Genomic DNA, 19472 nt, shown 5'->3' with positions numbered 1-19472 from the left:
TTTGTCAAATGCGTTGTTTCGATGCGGCGTTATGTTGGGTGGCGGCGGCAGGCGAGCACTTCCACCCTTTATCTGATTCATCATGTCCGCGTATTATCACGCGGGACATGCCTCCCATTATTGACATTGTAGGTATATTATTGTATCATGCCATATAGAGTAGCGTGCCATACAGAGTTCTCAGTGCTGAAACAAGGCAATATTATTATTCACATCCCGATTACATGAAATTTATGAAATTTTATGAAATGGGACGAAAAGATCGTTCGGTATTGCATTTTTTTTTATAATTACAAACTTAATAAAAATGCACAAATCGGAAAATGTTAAAATGTCAATAATATGTACTTACTTATTTTATCTCATGTATCTTAAAAATACAGAAATAACCTTCCAAAATTAAAATTAATTTTTTCAATAAGTCAGATCATAATAATTATTCTGTTCTGAAAATTTTGAGCATTCTGTATGTATATAGTAAGTATTTAAGTAATTATAATCAAATACATATACTGTGTCATGAACCAGGGAGATCGCAACTACTTATGGATTGGATTTAAATATCGTAAATGATAATTAATTAATCCCTCACGGAAATGTGTTTAAAGGAGTTAGAAGTTAAAAGGAGTGTTCAATATTTTCGTAGGGGCAAAGAGGCATCCTAGATTTGGTTCTGTGTACAAGGGAGGCTTTCTATGGACGACGGTCAAATAAGTCCACATCAAAGTCAAGGACCCCTTCCAGTCTGCACACGAAGTCTGCTCGATTCACTCCACTCACGACTGCTTTTAACTCTCAGTCTGAAATTGTTCTTTCTCACACTTTTTAATACGTCATGCTTTGTGTTACATTTTCTTCATAATTCGCGTCGTGTGCACATCCAGTATTGTTTTCCCCCCATCAATTATCGTGATATTGTCCATATTTTTTTTCAAATACGTAATTTTATAAGTGTATTACTTAATTATCGCATGAATTTGATTTGGCTCGCGAAATTATAAATGATGTACACGGCTGTGTCATTTTGAAATGTGTTTTTCGTCCTGCAAACGATATCGCAATAGAATAGTGGACATCGACGATAACAGTATGAAAGACCCGGAAGTGTATTCAATTCACACAGGTGCATACAGAGACGGCTATGGATACCAATCAAAACGTAATTAACCCGCCTATCTTCTCGCAATTTGTCGCTATTATAATACGATTTATTTATCTCTTATGCTTTAAAAAGAAAATGCGAGATTGCGTCTACCGAAAATATGAAATTTCGACATTAGTGAGTGAGCTATTTCAAACTCCAATTAAGAGGCTTCAGTCAATAATATTTTCCCTCCTTTTTTCAATTCATTTATTATTTATATATGTTTTTTAAATCGATAAATTTACCTATAGAACTCTTTGTCAATTTAATCCAACCATGCTATTTTTGTAATACTCAACCAAATTAAAAAATAATAATTTGTTATTGGTGCATACTTATTAGACAGGGTTCACCGATTTTTTTATGTGAAGGAGTCTAAGTTCACCTCGTTTGCACATGTTTATCCATACAAGTTAATGAATATAATTGCAGTGTCTTATTTTTTAATTTATGAACGGCTCAATAGACAAAGGAAAATTTATACAAAATATACACAAATGAGATGACATACATAAACTTATATTTTATTATAATAAAACAGAACAGATATAACAATAATAATAAAATTTTACAGACAGTTTAAAATTTAATAGTATATCGCCTCTGTATATTAATGAAATACCTCCTATGTGGTCTGAGTCATATTCTGAGATAATCGAAAAAACTGTTTTAAAAAATAGTCGTAATGATGATATTATAAGTACATATTACTTATGTATTATATTTTTTATCACCTTTTATAATATATTATTCAATAGAAAAATCGTAGATTTTTCCATGTTTTTATCACATACCTATGATTAATTTTATATGCACCATGTTACGTTGCATCATATCTGAACACATGTTCACATAATATGATTATTTTAATACTGACTGACGTATTGCAGCTGACACTCAGATAGGATTCATTCTGGTGAATGATTTTGGATGGTCTCACATAGTATTAATTTAATATCAATCTTATTTTTTTTATTTGGTCTTTCCACAAATGATGTACTACAGATAATAGAGAAAAAAAATGCACATCACTTGGTATCAATAACTCATTTTCGTCAAAATCATCAGTCATCACATAAAGGTATTTAATATACAGAGATGATATAACAAAATATAAAATTATCATTAGATTAGAAAATAAAAAAAAGTACAATCAAATCAGCATATTATTATTATCAAACACAAGTTGAGTAGGTAGGTAGGTACACAGTACACAGCAAAAAAAAGTTTGTTAAATAATCAATCCAATTTTTATTAATTATTCATTAGTTGAAAATGTCCTGTCGATAACCAATCTTAACATTTTAACAATAAAATGTGGAAAAGGTACTAAAAAACGAAAGTTATGAATTAATTAGAATTAATTAAGAAAATTAGAATTTTGACGCCCCTTCCACTAACGATTCAAGAGTAAACAAACCGGTAAAAAGATCGATATTCAGGGTTGGGTCCTGGCATCCTCCGACAACTCTCTCCACCTGTCACAATTTGTAGTGGCCGCTTTTCAATTTGTTGTCCCAAGTCCCAACAGTCAGTGGTAACTCTATTTGGCCAGCATAACTTTAACCTGCCTCTTCTGTGTCCTATTAAATTGCTCAACATTACTTCTCTTTGTCAGTTCATCGTCATCCATATGTTGTTCATATGTTTCACTATGTTAAATCTTCATCACAAGTAAACATTCTGCGAGTGGAATAAATTTGGTTCTCTGAAAAGAATGAACATTATATTGGCATAATGTTTCATTACTCGAGGAGGATTGGTGATTAATCGGTTTGTGTTTTGGTTGTTCAGCAGGATCTACTAGATCGACGCGCAACAACCAAATGCGACCGTCCAATGTGATGACAAATGGCCACAGCGGAGACACCACAGGAAGAAGAGGAGCAGAAAACATCCCTCCCACTTCACAATCCTCTTCTAGTTCTAGAATTACGCAACAGGTAGGCGCACCGATACAGTTTTATTAACATCGCGGTTGTGCAAGTCAAAACCTCGGTAAATCTTACAATACAAATGTATTATTATGTATCTCTTCTAATGAAAAGCAATAATAAAGATGATGGTGCAGTTACTTTAAATTTCAATAAAAATTATAATGCACTAAATAATTGCCTGCTAGGTTTTGCCGCACTTTCTGCATTTTTTAAACACAAAAAATAAACCATATTACCATATTCACCCATTACTTAATAGAAAATTTAAAAATAAATTCTGTGAAAATCTGGGGACATAATCTTATTTGCCAATGGTTAAATTTTTAATTTTTTTTTGAAGTTATACTTCTTTTGGCGCATTTGGGAAAACAGATCAGAGTGTATTTTTGGCGTATGATGAAGTTGCGTGCTCCGATGCAACACATAATTTATTATTATGATTCATTTTGTTTTTTTATTAATTCATCATGGGCACTTCTGAATCGCTTATAACCCCTTGTATGACAGATGAGTTTTCGTCCAATACAATAATTAAATTACAATTATCATGTGCTATATGAGACACAGATGAATCGCGTACGTTTTCATCAACCTAATCCACTGTAACATTAATAGACTCAGGTAACGGGTTATTTTGTTTTGTTACGCCAAAGAAGTATAACTTCTAACGCGCGTACATAAGTTACACACACCGATTTTTTTTATAATATTGAGGGAACCATTTTATAATTTTTATATTTCCACATAAAATCCATTAGATGTTTATATACATAATTCAATGCTGGTTTGCATACAGAAATGTGAAAATTGACTAGCAGTTGCAAAATAGGAAAGCATTAACTGGTTTCTAAGCAAAGCTATCTGTTTTCCATTAATGATTAAACTAAAACAGGTCTAATTAGAAAGATAACGCTTTATCTAAAAATAATCTATATACCACCAGAATTTCACAAAACACCACTAGTGATATAATTTATTTGCAACCAAGAGTCCCAGCCAATATTAATTCTGAAAAAAAATTATCTCTTCTCCAACTTTGGCTGAAGACTGTGATCTCTCTGGAATATGTACTACATCAGGTTTTTCCATTTTTCCTTCTCTTCTGAAAACATTATGGTGGATGCTATAAATTTTTTAGTGGCTTCCTTCATCTGGTCACTCCGCCTCATCGGCTTTTGCCCGTTTAACGTGAAACACTGCTGAAATATAACTACATAAATTTTAAAATATATTTATTATATTATATTTAATTTTTTTTTGTTTCAAGTTCCCGCCAATGCAAAACAATGCCACAAGTATACGACCCGGACCGTCGACATCTGTACCTATCGTCCCCAGTGCGGTAGTAGCCACTAATATAACCGCAGCGGCGTCATCTGTCGCTTCTCGCCGTTCAAATGTCGTTAAAGAAGTGGAACGCCTTAAAGAAAACCGTGAAAAGAGACGGCAACACCAAGCCGAAAAGAAACAAGAAAAAGAAGCGCTGATGAACGCTGATCCGGGAAACCCCAATTGGGAATTCCTGGCTATGATCCGAGAGTATCAAAATACAATAGAATTCAGGCCTTTGCGGGGCTCAGAAAATGTGGAAGATCATCAAATCACAGTTTGCGTGCGGAAACGGCCACTCAACAAGAAGGAGGTCAACCGCAAAGAAGTGGACGTCGTCAGTGTTCCCAAAAAGGATCAGATGATTGTGCACGAACCTAAAAACAAAGTTGACCTAACCAAGTACTTGGATAATCAACACTTCCGTTTCGACTATGCCTTCGATGAATCTTGTAGCAATGAAGTTGTCTACAGGTTGGTTTATTTAACATTGCAGTCATGACATTTCGCCAATGTTTTTATTTTTCTTTAGTAGTATAATAAAACTTTTAATTCAAATTACCAATATTTTTATAAACTATATTTGAAAGTTGAGCAATGTCAATCATCATCATAACATATTATTTAAAACAGAATCACGGATGAAAATCAGTCATCTTTTATCGTTTCTCTTTTGTCATTCAATATTCATTTTTGAACAGATAGTACTTTAATAATAGTAGTTATCTGGAACAGTGTAGCTGTCAAAATATCTTGTACTACGACTCCACTTCAGCTCCTGGCAAAAATGCATCACTTCGCTGCTTCTAAGCCCTGGTTTTAATGATTCGTTATCGCACTTTATATTATTCTCCATTAATTAACAAATTAAAAAATTAGTTATGTTTGTTGTCTGTCTTAAAATGCTACAATGATTAAAATATTGAAATAGCATTAATTGCATATTTGCGATAATATTGTTTTATTTAGCCCAAAATTCTTTGTTTATTTACAATAGTACCATGCAGTATTACCCGAAAACTTTATAAACATTTCTATATTAAATCTTTTCTGCACAATAAATAAGGGAAAATAATAATTTAAATTTTCCAGATATACTGCAAAACCCCTAGTTCAAACCATCTTTGATGGCGGCATGGCGACGTGTTTTGCTTACGGTCAAACTGGCTCTGGAAAAACGCATACGATGGGAGGTGATTTCAATGGAAAAACTCAGGATTGTAAAAAAGGAATATATGCGATGGCAGCGAGAGATGTTTTCCTTTATTTGGCTAGTCCCAAATACAAGCCGCTAAATTTCATAGTATCTGCATCGTTCTTTGAAATATATTCTGGCAAGGTAAGGTCCACTTCCAATTCTATAATGAGTGCATTCCACACTGTAAAGCAGTGATGCACAACCTTTTTAGTAGGGCCAATTTATTCATTATCCATTCACAAGTTGCCCATTGAGGGGTGCTAAACCTATATCGCTAAGGACACTTTGGTTTAGCTTGACAAAATGAGTTATTCATGGGGTTAAATTGTTTAGAATGTCATCTTCAGCATCCCAATGGTGGGTCAACAAGAGTTATCCTGACTAACTATTTTTGGTAGGTCGGTCAAAAATATACAAAACCAATTTTCAAATTGCCCTCTTATAATGTTGGAAATTATCCATCATGCCCTACCCTTTTTGTCTTATTACTTTCAATGTATTTACTTTTATCCTGTTTCTAGATATAATAATAATATGTTACCTTACTTACCTACCTTATTAGAAAATAATTAAAATAACAACATGTACGCATACTATAATAATATATTATATTATGCCAATTGATAATAACTTGCCTGTGAAAACTCGCAATAACTATTCTATGTAATTATTATAATTTGTTAGGATTTTTTTTCGCATATTTTATTTAGTCGGCCGCAATAAATGGCATGGTGAGCCGCATGCGGCCTGTGGGGTGTGCACCACTATTATAAAGTATTTCTTCAATACTTCAAAACTAATGCAACTGAAACTATTTAGTTTTTAAATATAACGATCAAGTTCTATTACATTTGAAACCTTCATACTAAAATAATAACTTAACATTCCTATTGTAAATTAATACATATTGTAATATTTACTAAACAATTGAGATAGCAGTCCAAGATTTCCACCAAATTATACAAACTTTTTTTCCTTTCACATCATTGTCAAGACCTGCTTATCAGATAATGGTGTGAAAACCGAAATAGTTGTTACTAAAAGTTAATTTGTAAAATTTAATGGGATTCTTAAACCCTTGTCGTACTTACTATATGACTTTTTGAAAACACCTAAACTACTAAAATACCTAAGAATAGAATAGAAATGTATTACTTCCTCAGTGATTAACACATTAAATTGCTTTATGTTATTATTTCGTTTGATTAACGGAAGTCTCAACAGTGTTGTTTTAATAATATTATATTAATAACATGTTCTTTAGGTCTTTGATTTACTCGCTGACAAAGCGAAACTGAGAGTTCTGGAAGACGGTCGACAGCAGGTGCAAATCGTTGGCTTGACTGAAAAAGTAGTTGACAATGTGGATGAAGTATTGAAACTTATACAACATGGAAATACCGCGAGAACTTCTGGACAAGTAAGATTTTTTCTTAGCAACAATCATGCATTTGATATTGAATTTCACATAACTGCAATCTAATATAGACAAAAACGTGTTAAGGGGGGACATGCTCGTCGAAGGTCAAAATTGAGTTTTTATTGTATTTTCAAACCATGATCCTGGACACTCCTTAAACGTTGTAGATAATCTATTTATATAATTTTGAAGCCTTATTATCCTTTATAGTTATTTTAAACATTTGATGACTGCATGAAGTATTTTTGTTACATAAAATAGTATTCTCTTAAACCTCTCGCTCTAATGTTTTAGAATATAGTCATATTTCGGTACAGAACTGTGCAGTGGTGTTAAGATTTTTTACTTTTATTAATTTTTAAACGCATTTATAAAACCATTAGTATAATTTATTACGAGATAATTTTTGTAAAATATTCACGATAAAAAATTATTTTGATAATCTCTGTGATCCCAAATTTGACAAGAATTAGGCATTTTATTATTCAAAAAATCGGCAAGATTAACACATTTGAAGATGATTCTAAAGATACTTATTATAAGCTATGTCTTTGACCATTCAAGTGTGATAAAAATCTTATGAATAATGATTGCTTTATAATAATTATTGACCTAAGAATAAGGTAGTGTTTTTTTGAAATACGCAATTTCTTTTGTCATTACCTAGTGGTTAAGCTACAACATACGGCCGTAGCCATAAAATGACAAACTATAATTAAAGTAGGGAGTAAAATTATGTTAACGCGCGTGTTTGAACATGTACCTAACCGAATTTTTTTTTATTTTTTTTTAAACGGTACATGTTCAAACACGCGCGTCAATATCATTTTACTCCCTACTTTAATTATAGTTTGTCAATTTATGGCTACGGCCGTATGTTGTAGCTTAACCACTGGGGAATGACAAAAGAAATGGCGTATTTCAAAAAAACACTACCTTATTCTTAGGTCAATAATTATTATAAAGCAATCATTATTCATAAGATGTTTATCACACTTGAATGGTCAAAGACATAGCTTATAATAATTATCTTTAGAATCATCTTGAAATGTGTTAATCTTGCCGATTTTTTGAATAATAAAATGCCTAATTCTTGTCAAATTTGGGATCACAGAGATTATCAATATAATTTTTTATCGTGAATATTTTACAAAAATTATCTCGTAATAAATTATGCTAATGGTTTTATAAATGCGTTTAAAAATTAATAAATGTAAAAAATCTTAACACCACTGCACAGTTATGTACCGAAATATGACTATATTCTAAAACATTAGAGCGAGAGGTTTAAAAGAATACTATTTTATGTAACAAAAATACTTCATGCAGTCATCAAATGTTTAAAATAACTATAAAGGATAATAAGGCTTCAAAATTATATAAATAGATCATCTACAACGTTTAAGGAGTGTCCGGGATCATGGTTTGAATATACAATAAAAACTCAATTTTGACCTTCGACGAGCATGTCCCCCCTTAATATATTGATAAACACATTGTTTTATTATATTTTATTATTTCAGACGTCAGCAAATTCCAACTCCTCACGATCTCACGCAGTATTTCAGATTTTGGTTCGAACCCCAGGGATGCACAAAGTTCATGGAAAATTTTCTCTCATAGATTTAGCTGGAAATGAAAGAGGCGCAGATACCTCATCGGCTAACCGACAGACTCGTGAGTTCACAGACTTTTCTTATTTACATTGTGTTTAATTATCATTATTCTCCCAACCCAACCAAACATCAAGATATTCAAATATTATTTTACTTATAGGAAAATTAAAAACCCTTTTATTGCTGCATTATGTTCTGTATAACCTGATACCAACTTCAAAATTTGCAGTTGAGTTTTCGTTAATTCCAACCTCGTGTCGAGCCAGTGTAGCTTATTTGTTGTGGCTCAATTTTTTATTATTATTACCTATGAATCAATTTACCTTACTGCTCTAAAAGCATGGCAAGCGATGGTCCATAACTTCTGCTCTAAGTTTGCAATAGAAATTCTCCAACACCCTATATTGTTACAGGAATGGAGGGGGCGGAGATAAATAAATCATTACTCGCTCTAAAGGAGTGTATTAGAGCGTTGGGTAGAAAAGGTACACACTTACCTTTCAGAGCATCAAAATTAACCCAAGTTTTGCGAGATTCATTCATCGGGGACAAAAGCCGTACTTGCATGATTGCTATGATTTCCCCTGGCCTCAGTTCTTGCGAACACTCTCTGAACACTCTGCGATATGCCGACAGGTACGACAGGAGTATTTTATTACCATACTTACATATTATGAATATTTACTAATACTATATCCCCATTTGGTGTATAATACCAGAAATCTAAAAAATAATGATTGAAATGATTATATTAAGTACCTATTATTTACATGTGTCAATAATTGTTTGCAAAAGTTGTGTTTGTGGTTTTGGAGAGTGAACCATTATATTTACTAGGTTTCAAATCATTAATTAAAACTATATTAACTGTAAACTTTCATTTTTACATATTATGTTTATAGTATTTGAACTAGACAATCTGTAAAATCATTGTACATACCCACTTGCATCCTTATAAAGAGATGTATGTAATTTTTTTTCAATTGATGTATTCGGATTGTGGTGAATATGAGGACATATTACAATAAGTAGTGGAATAATGTTTTAGGGTGAAAGAGCTGGCGGCCAACGACCCTTCGGAGAGAAGGGATGGCAACGGATCCGGCATGGACGGTAACGATGTGGACATGGAAACCAATCATCGCCAGGAGAATGATCTTGCACAACTCCGAAGTCTTAATGTTAGTACACATATTACCAAACTTGAAATGTATAATAATTTCTGTTCAGAAATATGTATTGATAAAAACAATTCAGGAATTATAAGTCAATATTTTATCAGGAGGTAAAATGTATGAAAATTTTGAAAAAAAATGTACGAAAGTTTACCGTGCTATATATTTACAGATCAAGCAACATTTCCACAACACTGGGATAATTAGCTTTAAGTTTTGGGTTATGTCTGATAAAACTATCCAATCGGTGTAATATCTCTTAGTAATTCAAACCTCACAAAGGAAGATTGATCCACATATATTCTTGCCAATCAAAATATGTATGAATACCCAATTAAGCGTTGGTCTATAGTGTCGTGGGTCCCAGGTTTGAATCCTGGGTCTGACAAGTACACATATTGTTTTTCAAATTGTGTATGAGTTAGAGGATGGACCTAATAGGTTGAGCAAGTGGCTGACATCCATGTCTCGTAAAAACAAAATCTGTTAATACAAACATCCATTCTGTGGAGGCCCATTTATGATCTTATTAAGATCGGACATGGTCGAAAGAAGAAATATTTATTCATATTCATAACTCATTTTTGTTGATTTCGAAACAAAATTCTTTCAAACACTTAGATATTATACCTTCAGAATGTTGAAGTAATATACAAGGGCAGGCTGAAAATTTCACAACCTCGAAAAAAAATCATATACTTACTCAATATAACTTTTCTTGGGGCTTGACAATTCTTTTAAGCCATTCCAGGAAGGATTCATCAAAGTCTTCAAAATAATGTTCCATGCAGATATGAGAGCATGATTCGAGTATTTATTTTTCCCCTACCAAGACATTTTTTAAGATTAGGGTTAAAGTAGAAGCTTGACAGGTCATCGATCGGAGGTGGAGGTCAATAGCGTGCAGTGCGGACAATGAAATTGTTGCTATTTGAATCGACACAAAACCAGGGAGATGTTGAATTATTCACCAGATGAGCTGATCGATAACAACTTTAGTCTTAAAAAATCTGTGGAGGTAGCTTCCACTCTGTAGAAGCTAATATGCTCCTGAATATGAAAGTATTAATTTTAGAAGATAAGATTGTTTAAGTTAACAAAATGGTGTGCAATTTTCAGGAGGGAGATATGTCGGCTGACATGTATACTTTCCATGAGGCCGTGTCAGCTCTGCAGCTCGCAGAAGAAGAGGTGTTAGATAATCACAAAGCCCTTTCCGATTACATGACGCATGGACAATTGCGCTCTCTGCAATTACTCAATATGACCTGTGATGTGGACTATGATCAAGATGGTTTGTTTTATTACCTATCATTACTTTGATTATCAATAAAACCTTTCAGTGTAATAATGTCTTGTGTCAAGAAGAAATATCCAGTAACGCCTACAAAGATGGAATGACATGGATATTACTCACCCATTCATATTCATTATTAATATTTTCCGCCTAATCCAGTATAAAATATGTGTGCTTTGCTCAATTAATTACATACATACAGTCATCATCATATCAATTATTATAATGGACATGTTTAAAATATTTGTTTATATACATTGAAGGTAAATCGTGTACTACAGTAAAACCTCGTTAATACAAATTCCATGGCCCGAAAATCGAAAAAAAATTCGGATTACAAAATATAAAATGTATGGGGGGAAAATATTAAAATTTAAAAAAATTTTTTTTTTGATTTTCATTAATTTTGTTTACGATCATAGATGTGCCTACGAAATTTTCGATTTCGTGTGTGTTAATGGGTCATAAAATGTCAGGATTATTTATATTACCTTCTTAAAATAAGTAATTTATGATGTTTTCAGAAAAATCTGTCACCATTTTCAATGACTGGCTCATGAAATAGTGTACTTTAATTCGATTTATTGAATATTTTTGTATGCCAGGACTCTGAAATCATTTTGAAATATGAAATTCGAATTAAAAGTATGGTTTTATATGAAAATAATGTTCAAGGGACTTCTTTTTTGTGAAAATTTCGAATTATCCGTATTCTTATTAACAAGGTTTTACTGTAATAATAATAAGTTATATGATTCAGCATGTTTTTGGAACTCCACTAAAATGGTAAAATCATTAATAATTATGTAGTTGATTTCAATAAATGTACTAATAATTTAAGTCAATAATACCATCAGTATGGAAAATTGGAATGTTAAGTCCAGTGGTGGTTTTATGTACGCCCGAGGCGCTGACTAGCATGGTAACACCCTTGCGAAAAATTTGCCTATATGATATACCGCCATTGATTATTATATGTATTGCCAAGATTTTTGATATTCTTTGGTTTATTTTTACACTGAAGATGTGAAAAATATGCATCTTTTTAAGATTTTGATACTTTCTGATGAAATAATCGCCTCATCTACTGGAAAACCACCACTGGCCAAATCTCGAAGTCAAGCAGAGCGATTTCGCTATCGTTCTCATAAGTAATATAGGTATTAGATTTAACCATCAACAAAGAATACTACAGGTGGCAAAACATATTGATACTAAATTAATATGATGTATCATCTACCGAAGCGACAATTTGAGTCAATGCATAGTACATAATAATAATATGTACTGATATGGGAAAATATCTGACTTGGGTATGATTCTTTTAAATTAATTGATTAATTAAATTGTGATTGTGGGTGTTAAAGATTGAATGGATGCAAGTTTACCGAACTGAGTAAATTGACTTAAAAAACTCGACCACATAAAGTTAGAAATGGGATTGTAAATTCGATGTCACTATTTTCAACATTCTGTGTATGTGGGTGGTCTTGATCTCAAATGATCCATTATTACTATTCTTATAAAACCTTATATTTCTGTATGTTTATAATCTATTTAGTGTTTGAAGTCTGGGCAAAACTTTCAAATTATATAAGTTGCTATAAAAATAATAACATTGTGGAGACACGTATCAATAAAACGTTTATAGCTTTCTATACTGAGTTACATAATATTTGAAAATTTTGTTTAAAATAGGAATCTCTTCTTCATTGTCGTTCCCTCATTGCTGAGGATCGTGAACACCTTGAAATTCTGTCATTTTAACGAACAAGACTTTCCACCCCTCATTGTTCCCTGCTTCTCTCAGGGCACAGTGAAGGCAGCCCTCAGTAAGAACCTTCAATTGGTCACTCCAGCATGCCGATGCTCACCTCTGCTCCGCCATCCCTGGAGGCTACCCAAAACCACCGGTAACTCCAGGTTATCCGAACAATATGTCCAAGAAACTGCATAATGCGTCTCGGACATATTGTGGAAAGCCATTCCTTTATTAGGAATCTCTGGATGATTGACTGGTTCACCCTGTGCTCTGTCTAAGAAATACAAATCATTTGGCGTCACCACCACATTTCAAAGGCATCAATTGCCTTCCGTTCTCTTGCCCTCAGGGTTTATGACTCGACACCATACAAAAATATGGAGAACACTGAGATCCTTCCATTTAGTGGTAAGATGTGTCATCGCACTTTTCGCAACCTGTATGGGCCCTTCTTATTTCTGCTTCACATTCGCCTTTTCCGCTAATAGTCGATCCCAGATATACAAACTCATCCACAGTTTCTAGAATTTTACTATAACTTGCTACTGGTGGAAGGTTAGCCCAATCGATAACCATTTACTTAATCTTATTTCTACTAATAAGTAGACCGTATTTGCGACTCTACAGCTAACAGCTGGTAGCGTAGTATCTGCGAATCTTATTTGCGAACTTATTTATTTTCTGGCAACCAATTGTTATTCCGCCTTGCCAATGATCTAGGGCTCTCCATATTATATTAAATAACTGGGGAGATAAAACACATTCCTGACAGACTCCATTCTCGGTTCGGAAACTCTCAGAAAATCCAGAGCGTTGGTGCAGACCCTTTTTTGAGTTGCTCCGCTCCAGCTCTGCTCCGAGACTTAATACTTGCTCCGGTTCCGCTCCGGGTAAAAAGTTTTAATAAATATTATATGTAGGTATATAAATGTTAAAAAATAAGTAGTTTTAAAATAATCGTCATTTTCATTACCTATTAATTCTATTGAACAAAATTTCCGAGAGCAAATTGTCTCTCATTATTTGCCTCTTCTGTCAAAAAAGTGAGGTTATTTATCACTCGGCAGTGTTGCCATATTTCAAATAATTCCAGTGCTGGAAAGTGTCAAAATATACTATTTTCATTGGATTTTAGGACGAAAATTTAATAATAAAAAAACATCCGGAGCAGTGGAGCACTACAAATTTTCGGTATTCCGGCTCCACTCTTGATCCGGGTAAAATCCGATTGCTCCAGTGCTCCGTGGTCCTTCTCCGAGCTCTGCTCCAACGCTCTGGAAAATACGTTATTCACTCTTACCTTTGTGTGGCTATTACTATATTGGTTTTAATGATACAGATAAGTTGTGCTGGAACTTCTATTTCTAGAAGTATCTTCCATATTCAGTTCTATTTTAGATAGTCAAATAAATACCTTCTGTTAGTCAATGAAGCATAATATCATATGGGTATTAAAGTCTCTATATTTTTCAATCAGTTGCCTGATGTTCAGAATATGCTCGTGAGTTCCTTTGCCCTTCACAAAACCTGCCTGTTTACTAGGTATTTGTCGGTCGACGAAATGCTTCAGACTTTTGTTGATTGTATGTAATAGAATCTTGCTTGCATGAGAGATTGTTCGATAGTTTGCACGTTTACGTCAGTAACCATTTTTGTGAAGTGGGATTGAATTTGACTCTGTCCAGTCCTTGGGTCATACACCGCTTTTCCAAATCATGTTGCATAATAATTGATGTATGGTTTTTTCCCATAATCATTAAGCTTTTTTAAGGCTTATGCGGGGTATGCCATCGTGTGACTTGTGAGTTTTAAGTCTCTATATCGCCACTATTACTTCACTAAAAAGTATTTCAGGTTCTTCCTCATCGATACGTACATCAACCATATCAAACATGTCATCATCCTCTTTTGTATCTTGTATTATGTTTTCCATCTTCCCGTGACCCTATCCAACTAGCTTCAGTGTGCCATCCTCTTCCTCAATAGCCCAAGTTCATTTTCTTGAAATCTCCTGTGATGCATGTTCCAAAGTTGAATTAAGTCCATTCTTCTTAAAATCAGCTCTTGCTTGGATAGCATCCCAAGCTTCATCAGATATCCAGATCTGGCAACGCTTCGAGTATAAAAAATCAGATGATATAAAAACCACTTCTAACTCATTTTTTTGATTATAATATGTCACTTGATCTTGTTTTATCCTGAAAACCCCTATTTTTTATATATGTTTTAGAGAAAGCAAGGTGAATCTGTAAATAAGTTCTTACTATGTAGTTAAGTTAAAACATGCATCACATGATGTAATATCAAGGAGCAAGGAACCAACCGGCTATAGAAAGACTGCAAAGTAGGATGGGGATAGTTTTTCAGTTTCCAAAGAAATAGCTAAACAATAGCTTGTATGAGTCGAGATCTGGAAATTTGGTCTTCATTTTAAAAATGTTTTCAAGATATGCATAGTCCTATGAAGAGAATTACCCACATTTATTATAGTTCAAATCCATTAGAATTTAAATTCAAATTCCATCAAGTACCTTCGGTCGATTGTATTAATATTATTATAGTTTAGTTTAAAAAATGACCCTCGCTTTGAGCGTACGTACAGTGGCGAAGTTATTTAACTTAGTCTAGTACATTGCAGATCGGTCAAGCAAAAGAAGCAGAAAGGAGAGAGTACGAAGGAAGCACAACAAACACAACCGCTTCCACTCCCAGACTATGATAGGTAGAATGACATGGTTATTGAATCGTTTGCTTGCAATAGCGCACTCTAACATTCTAATTTGCATTAACAGCGGACTACTACTACGGCGGTGAAGGTATAACAGTGAAGCGAGCAATATTTTTGAAATTTAATTTTGTAATGTTTCAGCATACGCTGCGCAGTGGGAGGAGTTACTGACTGAGCAGCTGGGAGTTCTGACAAGGTCCCGTGACCTGGTGGCCGTCTTCCGCTCCAAGCTCGCCAACGAAGAACATCTGTCGCGGAACATTCAGCCTAATGCGCGCTAACATTCAACATTAAATCGTCTGTAGAGAGAAATTAATTGACAGTGAGCTCGTAATGGTACAAGTCGAAAGGTCAATCATGGAGTAATGTTAATACTGCAATTAAAATGAATTAATAACTCTAAACATACAATTTTCTATTTTGAATGTAAGTTGTGGAATTTTAATTATTTTTAGCTATTTCAACCATTCTTACTGACACGACTGATTTGCATTTGATCATTTTTTTAACAATTAATACGACTGTATATTTTTATGCCTTTATTTCGAATCAAATTTTTATATGCATTTTTAGCATTTATCCCACAATAAAAGCTTTAAAGTGCACGTCGATCGGTTATTTTTCTCTCATCGGTTGAATATTTCTTTTAGAGGAAAACGAATTTAACCGCTGAATATTATTTGTGATACTGCGATCAATTTTAATGACGTGCTTGAATTTATTTTGGAATCGATCTACAAATAATCCTGCGAGTATTTTAGTAGTCCAATAAAATACACACATTCGTACGTTCCTTGTACCGGGTGTGTATAGGAAGAAGCTTTTTAGTGTGCGTTTTATTGTTCTCTCCTTCGGCATGCTCTATATCGGAATGCTTCAATATCGGAATGCTTCAATGCTGTTGAATAAATATTGACACTCCAGTGCATTATACTATATTATATAGAGTTAAAAAGATTGTCTTATTTCATAGACATTTATGGAAATCAAAATTTTCTCAAGCCTAACGTATCCGTGCATATTATATTCTAGTACAATCAAAAAAAATAATTTTGACGGGTAGGAAGCTATACTCAGTGCCTAGTATTTTAAGAGTTAGAGGAGTTCGTACTGAATCATGAAGTTTATTGAATCCTTTACTGACAAATATTATTATAATATATGACGGTAGTGAGGTATTGTTTCACCTGTGCTCTGATTCGCCTTAATATTTATTTTTATACTTAAAACACATTTTATTTCAAATTGTTATGTAATGTTTTGTGTAACATGTAACTACAATTAAAATTGCTTCATTATAACTATTATTTAATAACATAACATTAATAAACAATAGATAAATGTTTTATTTTACTTTCTTAACCACTCTCCACTCTACTTTAAACTTACATAGGTAATCAGGAATATTATTTATCGTGCTGCCTTTCTTCATTTATTTAACCCCTAAGAGCGAAGCCACTCAGGCGCTGCGTCGCGAGACCGCTGTATTCGGACTGCGAGTGGGAGTGAGTACGCAACAGCGGTGCGTCCTCACTTCCGCTCGCAGTCGGAATACAGCGGTCTCGCGACGCAGCGCCCGTGGCTTCGCTCTAAGCAGACATTTAGTCGGGACCAGCACTACAAAACCAAAGAAGCTAGTGTTTTATAGCAGTCAACAATTATTATTATATCAAGCAGTACGATAAGTATTGATAGACTGATCTATAAAAGTTATTTCACTAGACGTGTTTTAATTTCAAAATGAATAATTTACATAATTATTATTCAAATTAATAAGTAATGCCGAGTTGTCAATTAAATAAAAATTATTTTTGATTTTTTTTGATTGGAGTAATCATTGACATCTCCATTGTAAAATAAAATATATAATATGAAAGTTAGCATTTTTTGACAAAGTGAATACACCCCTTAAAAATATAGGGACATTATCCGGCCCCTAAGAGCGAGTTTTATTTTTAGTACACCTTAACATCGCTCTCATCATTTGGAACGATTTGGACAAATGGATACCGTATGATAGTTTTTCTTGATGTCGGGGTAACATCCAGATTCGTAATACTACTTGCATAAGTTACATTGACAGTCCTAACATGACCACCAAATCTATTTGCCACCATATCTGGCCACTTCTTCACCCAAACTCACTATCCCTTTTTAATTATTTTACATAACACAAAGACAATAATTTGGGATTGTATTAAAACATTAAAAAGGCTCTGCGCAAAATGATATAACGTTAATGATGCACACTTTAAACGGAAAACCTCAGAGCAATGTTCCCTGTAAGGTGTGCGTGCGCACACCTGCCATAATGTGTCCGCACACATGTTTTCACCTCCGCACAGTCCTCACACAATATCTCTTCTTCGAATGAGATAGGTTCATGTAATTTTGAGAATATTACCATCCATTATTACTTATTGTAAAAATTATCAATGAAATCTGAATTCAAATCGATAATTTTTAATGTCTGATAATCTTTTCAGACAATTTTGTTGTTCTGTTACCAAGGTTACCAATTATTTAAGGAATATAAAATAAAGAAAATGACTAAATTCAAATTTTGTTAATGTATGGGAAACTTAAAATGTTTATCTCGTGAATTAAACCATAAATTTATTTCATTTTTCTTTTGCTGATTTGCGTTTTAGCTAAGGAATCTTCTGTAAATATTTCAGCACTCTGGACTGTAAGTTTTCCTAAACTATGTTCTGCGGAACAATAGTGTAGCTGAGCGTGAATAGGTAGGTGTTCCGCAAAAACCTGGAATGGTTTTATATGCTGCAGCGGCTGCAACAAATTCAAACATGTTTGACTTCATATTGACAGGCAGGAGCAGCGTTGCCATGTCTATTGAAATTTCAGCGGATCTACTGATATTTTTTGCCAATATACTGAATTTTTGATTTTTTTTTCGAAATTCAAGGAATCTACTGATATTTTGTGTTTTTCCATATTTGTAAATTAACTGATGATTATTTTAATAATAAACTTGAAAAATGATTAACGCACGCCTTTTTTATGTATGACATAATATTACGTATAGCATAATAAATCAAATTAAATTATATCAAATATTATGTATAGCTGTAATGAATATGATTGAAGAGTTATTAAAAAGAGGAAAAAAAATAAATAAAAAAGTATAATATACGTAGATAAGACAGGCAATGCAAGAAAAGAAAAATACAATAAAAATAAGCAGTCGTCCAGATACAATAGTCATGGATTTTGGAGCATCTTAATTTGAAAGAGGCAAGAAAACAAAACAAAACCACTCGATCACTGTGAAGATTCAAGGTACTGCAGAGTCGATATAATATATCAGTCCTTAGGCAGGTATGGCAAATAGGATTTGACGGTGTGCCAAAATAAGCCGTTTTTGTAGAGCGTGCCATTCTTTTTTAGGTGTACTCATGATATAATTTAAATCATATTTATTGAACATAAAAAAAACAATTAGGTACATTGGTAACTATATTGTTTATTGAATACCTATATAAAAAAAATGAAAGGAAATATACAAACACACTATTTTTTGTTCCATGTTATTTGCGAGACTTTTTATACGAGGGCAATTCCATAAGTTCGCAGAATGGTGGTGAAAGTAGCAAGTATTGGGTTTAAAATATTTTTTTTATTTTTAGGTTTTCCTTTTTAGGTATACTTGTGCAATTTCAAGTTGATTGTTCTATTAAATCGCTTCCAATATTCAAAAGAACAAATGCAAGTCTATGATAATTTAAAAAATTGTCAAATATTATTAAGCTCTGTGCAGTAATTAAATTCCTCAAAAAATATGGAAAAAGTGTGGAAACTATCCAAAAGTGAATGAAATTGGTTTATAGCACTCTTTGTTGTGGTAA

General features: G+C 33.2%; 1 protein-coding gene across 4 annotated transcripts in view; it reads left to right on the top strand.

Annotated features, from left to right (window-relative positions):
- Window positions 1-16952, top strand: part of Klp10A (kinesin-like protein 10A) — a 58639-nt gene extending 41687 nt beyond the window's left edge. Inside the window, exons 4-13 of one of the 4 annotated variants that reach the window (XM_085946306.1) lie at window positions 2942-3087; window positions 4349-4884; window positions 5503-5749; window positions 6873-7028; window positions 8552-8705; window positions 9058-9280; window positions 9693-9825; window positions 10939-11113; window positions 15517-15600; window positions 15748-16951. In XM_085946306.1, the coding sequence (XP_085802432.1) occupies window positions 2942-3087; window positions 4349-4884; window positions 5503-5749; window positions 6873-7028; window positions 8552-8705; window positions 9058-9280; window positions 9693-9825; window positions 10939-11113; window positions 15517-15600; window positions 15748-15887 (1994 nt within the window). In that variant the 3' untranslated portion in view covers window positions 15888-16951. Of the gene's footprint in view, window positions 1-2938; window positions 3088-4348; window positions 4885-5502; window positions 5750-6872; window positions 7029-8551; window positions 8706-9057; window positions 9281-9692; window positions 9826-10938; window positions 11114-15516; window positions 15601-15747 lie in introns of all 4 variants that reach the window. The other 3 variants (XM_085946305.1, XM_085946308.1, XM_085946307.1) reach the window with 3 other exon arrangements.
- Window positions 16953-19472: the final 2520 nt, after the last annotated feature.

Source organism: Rhyacophila brunnea, unplaced genomic scaffold (assembly GCF_057557595.1).
Source record: "Rhyacophila brunnea isolate RB1 unplaced genomic scaffold, BYU_Rbru_1.0 scaffold_2, whole genome shotgun sequence".
Taxonomy (NCBI): domain Eukaryota; kingdom Metazoa; phylum Arthropoda; class Insecta; order Trichoptera; family Rhyacophilidae; genus Rhyacophila; species Rhyacophila brunnea.
Note: the sequence above shows the minus strand (reverse complement) of the source record. Positions and strands in the feature narration are given on the sequence as shown.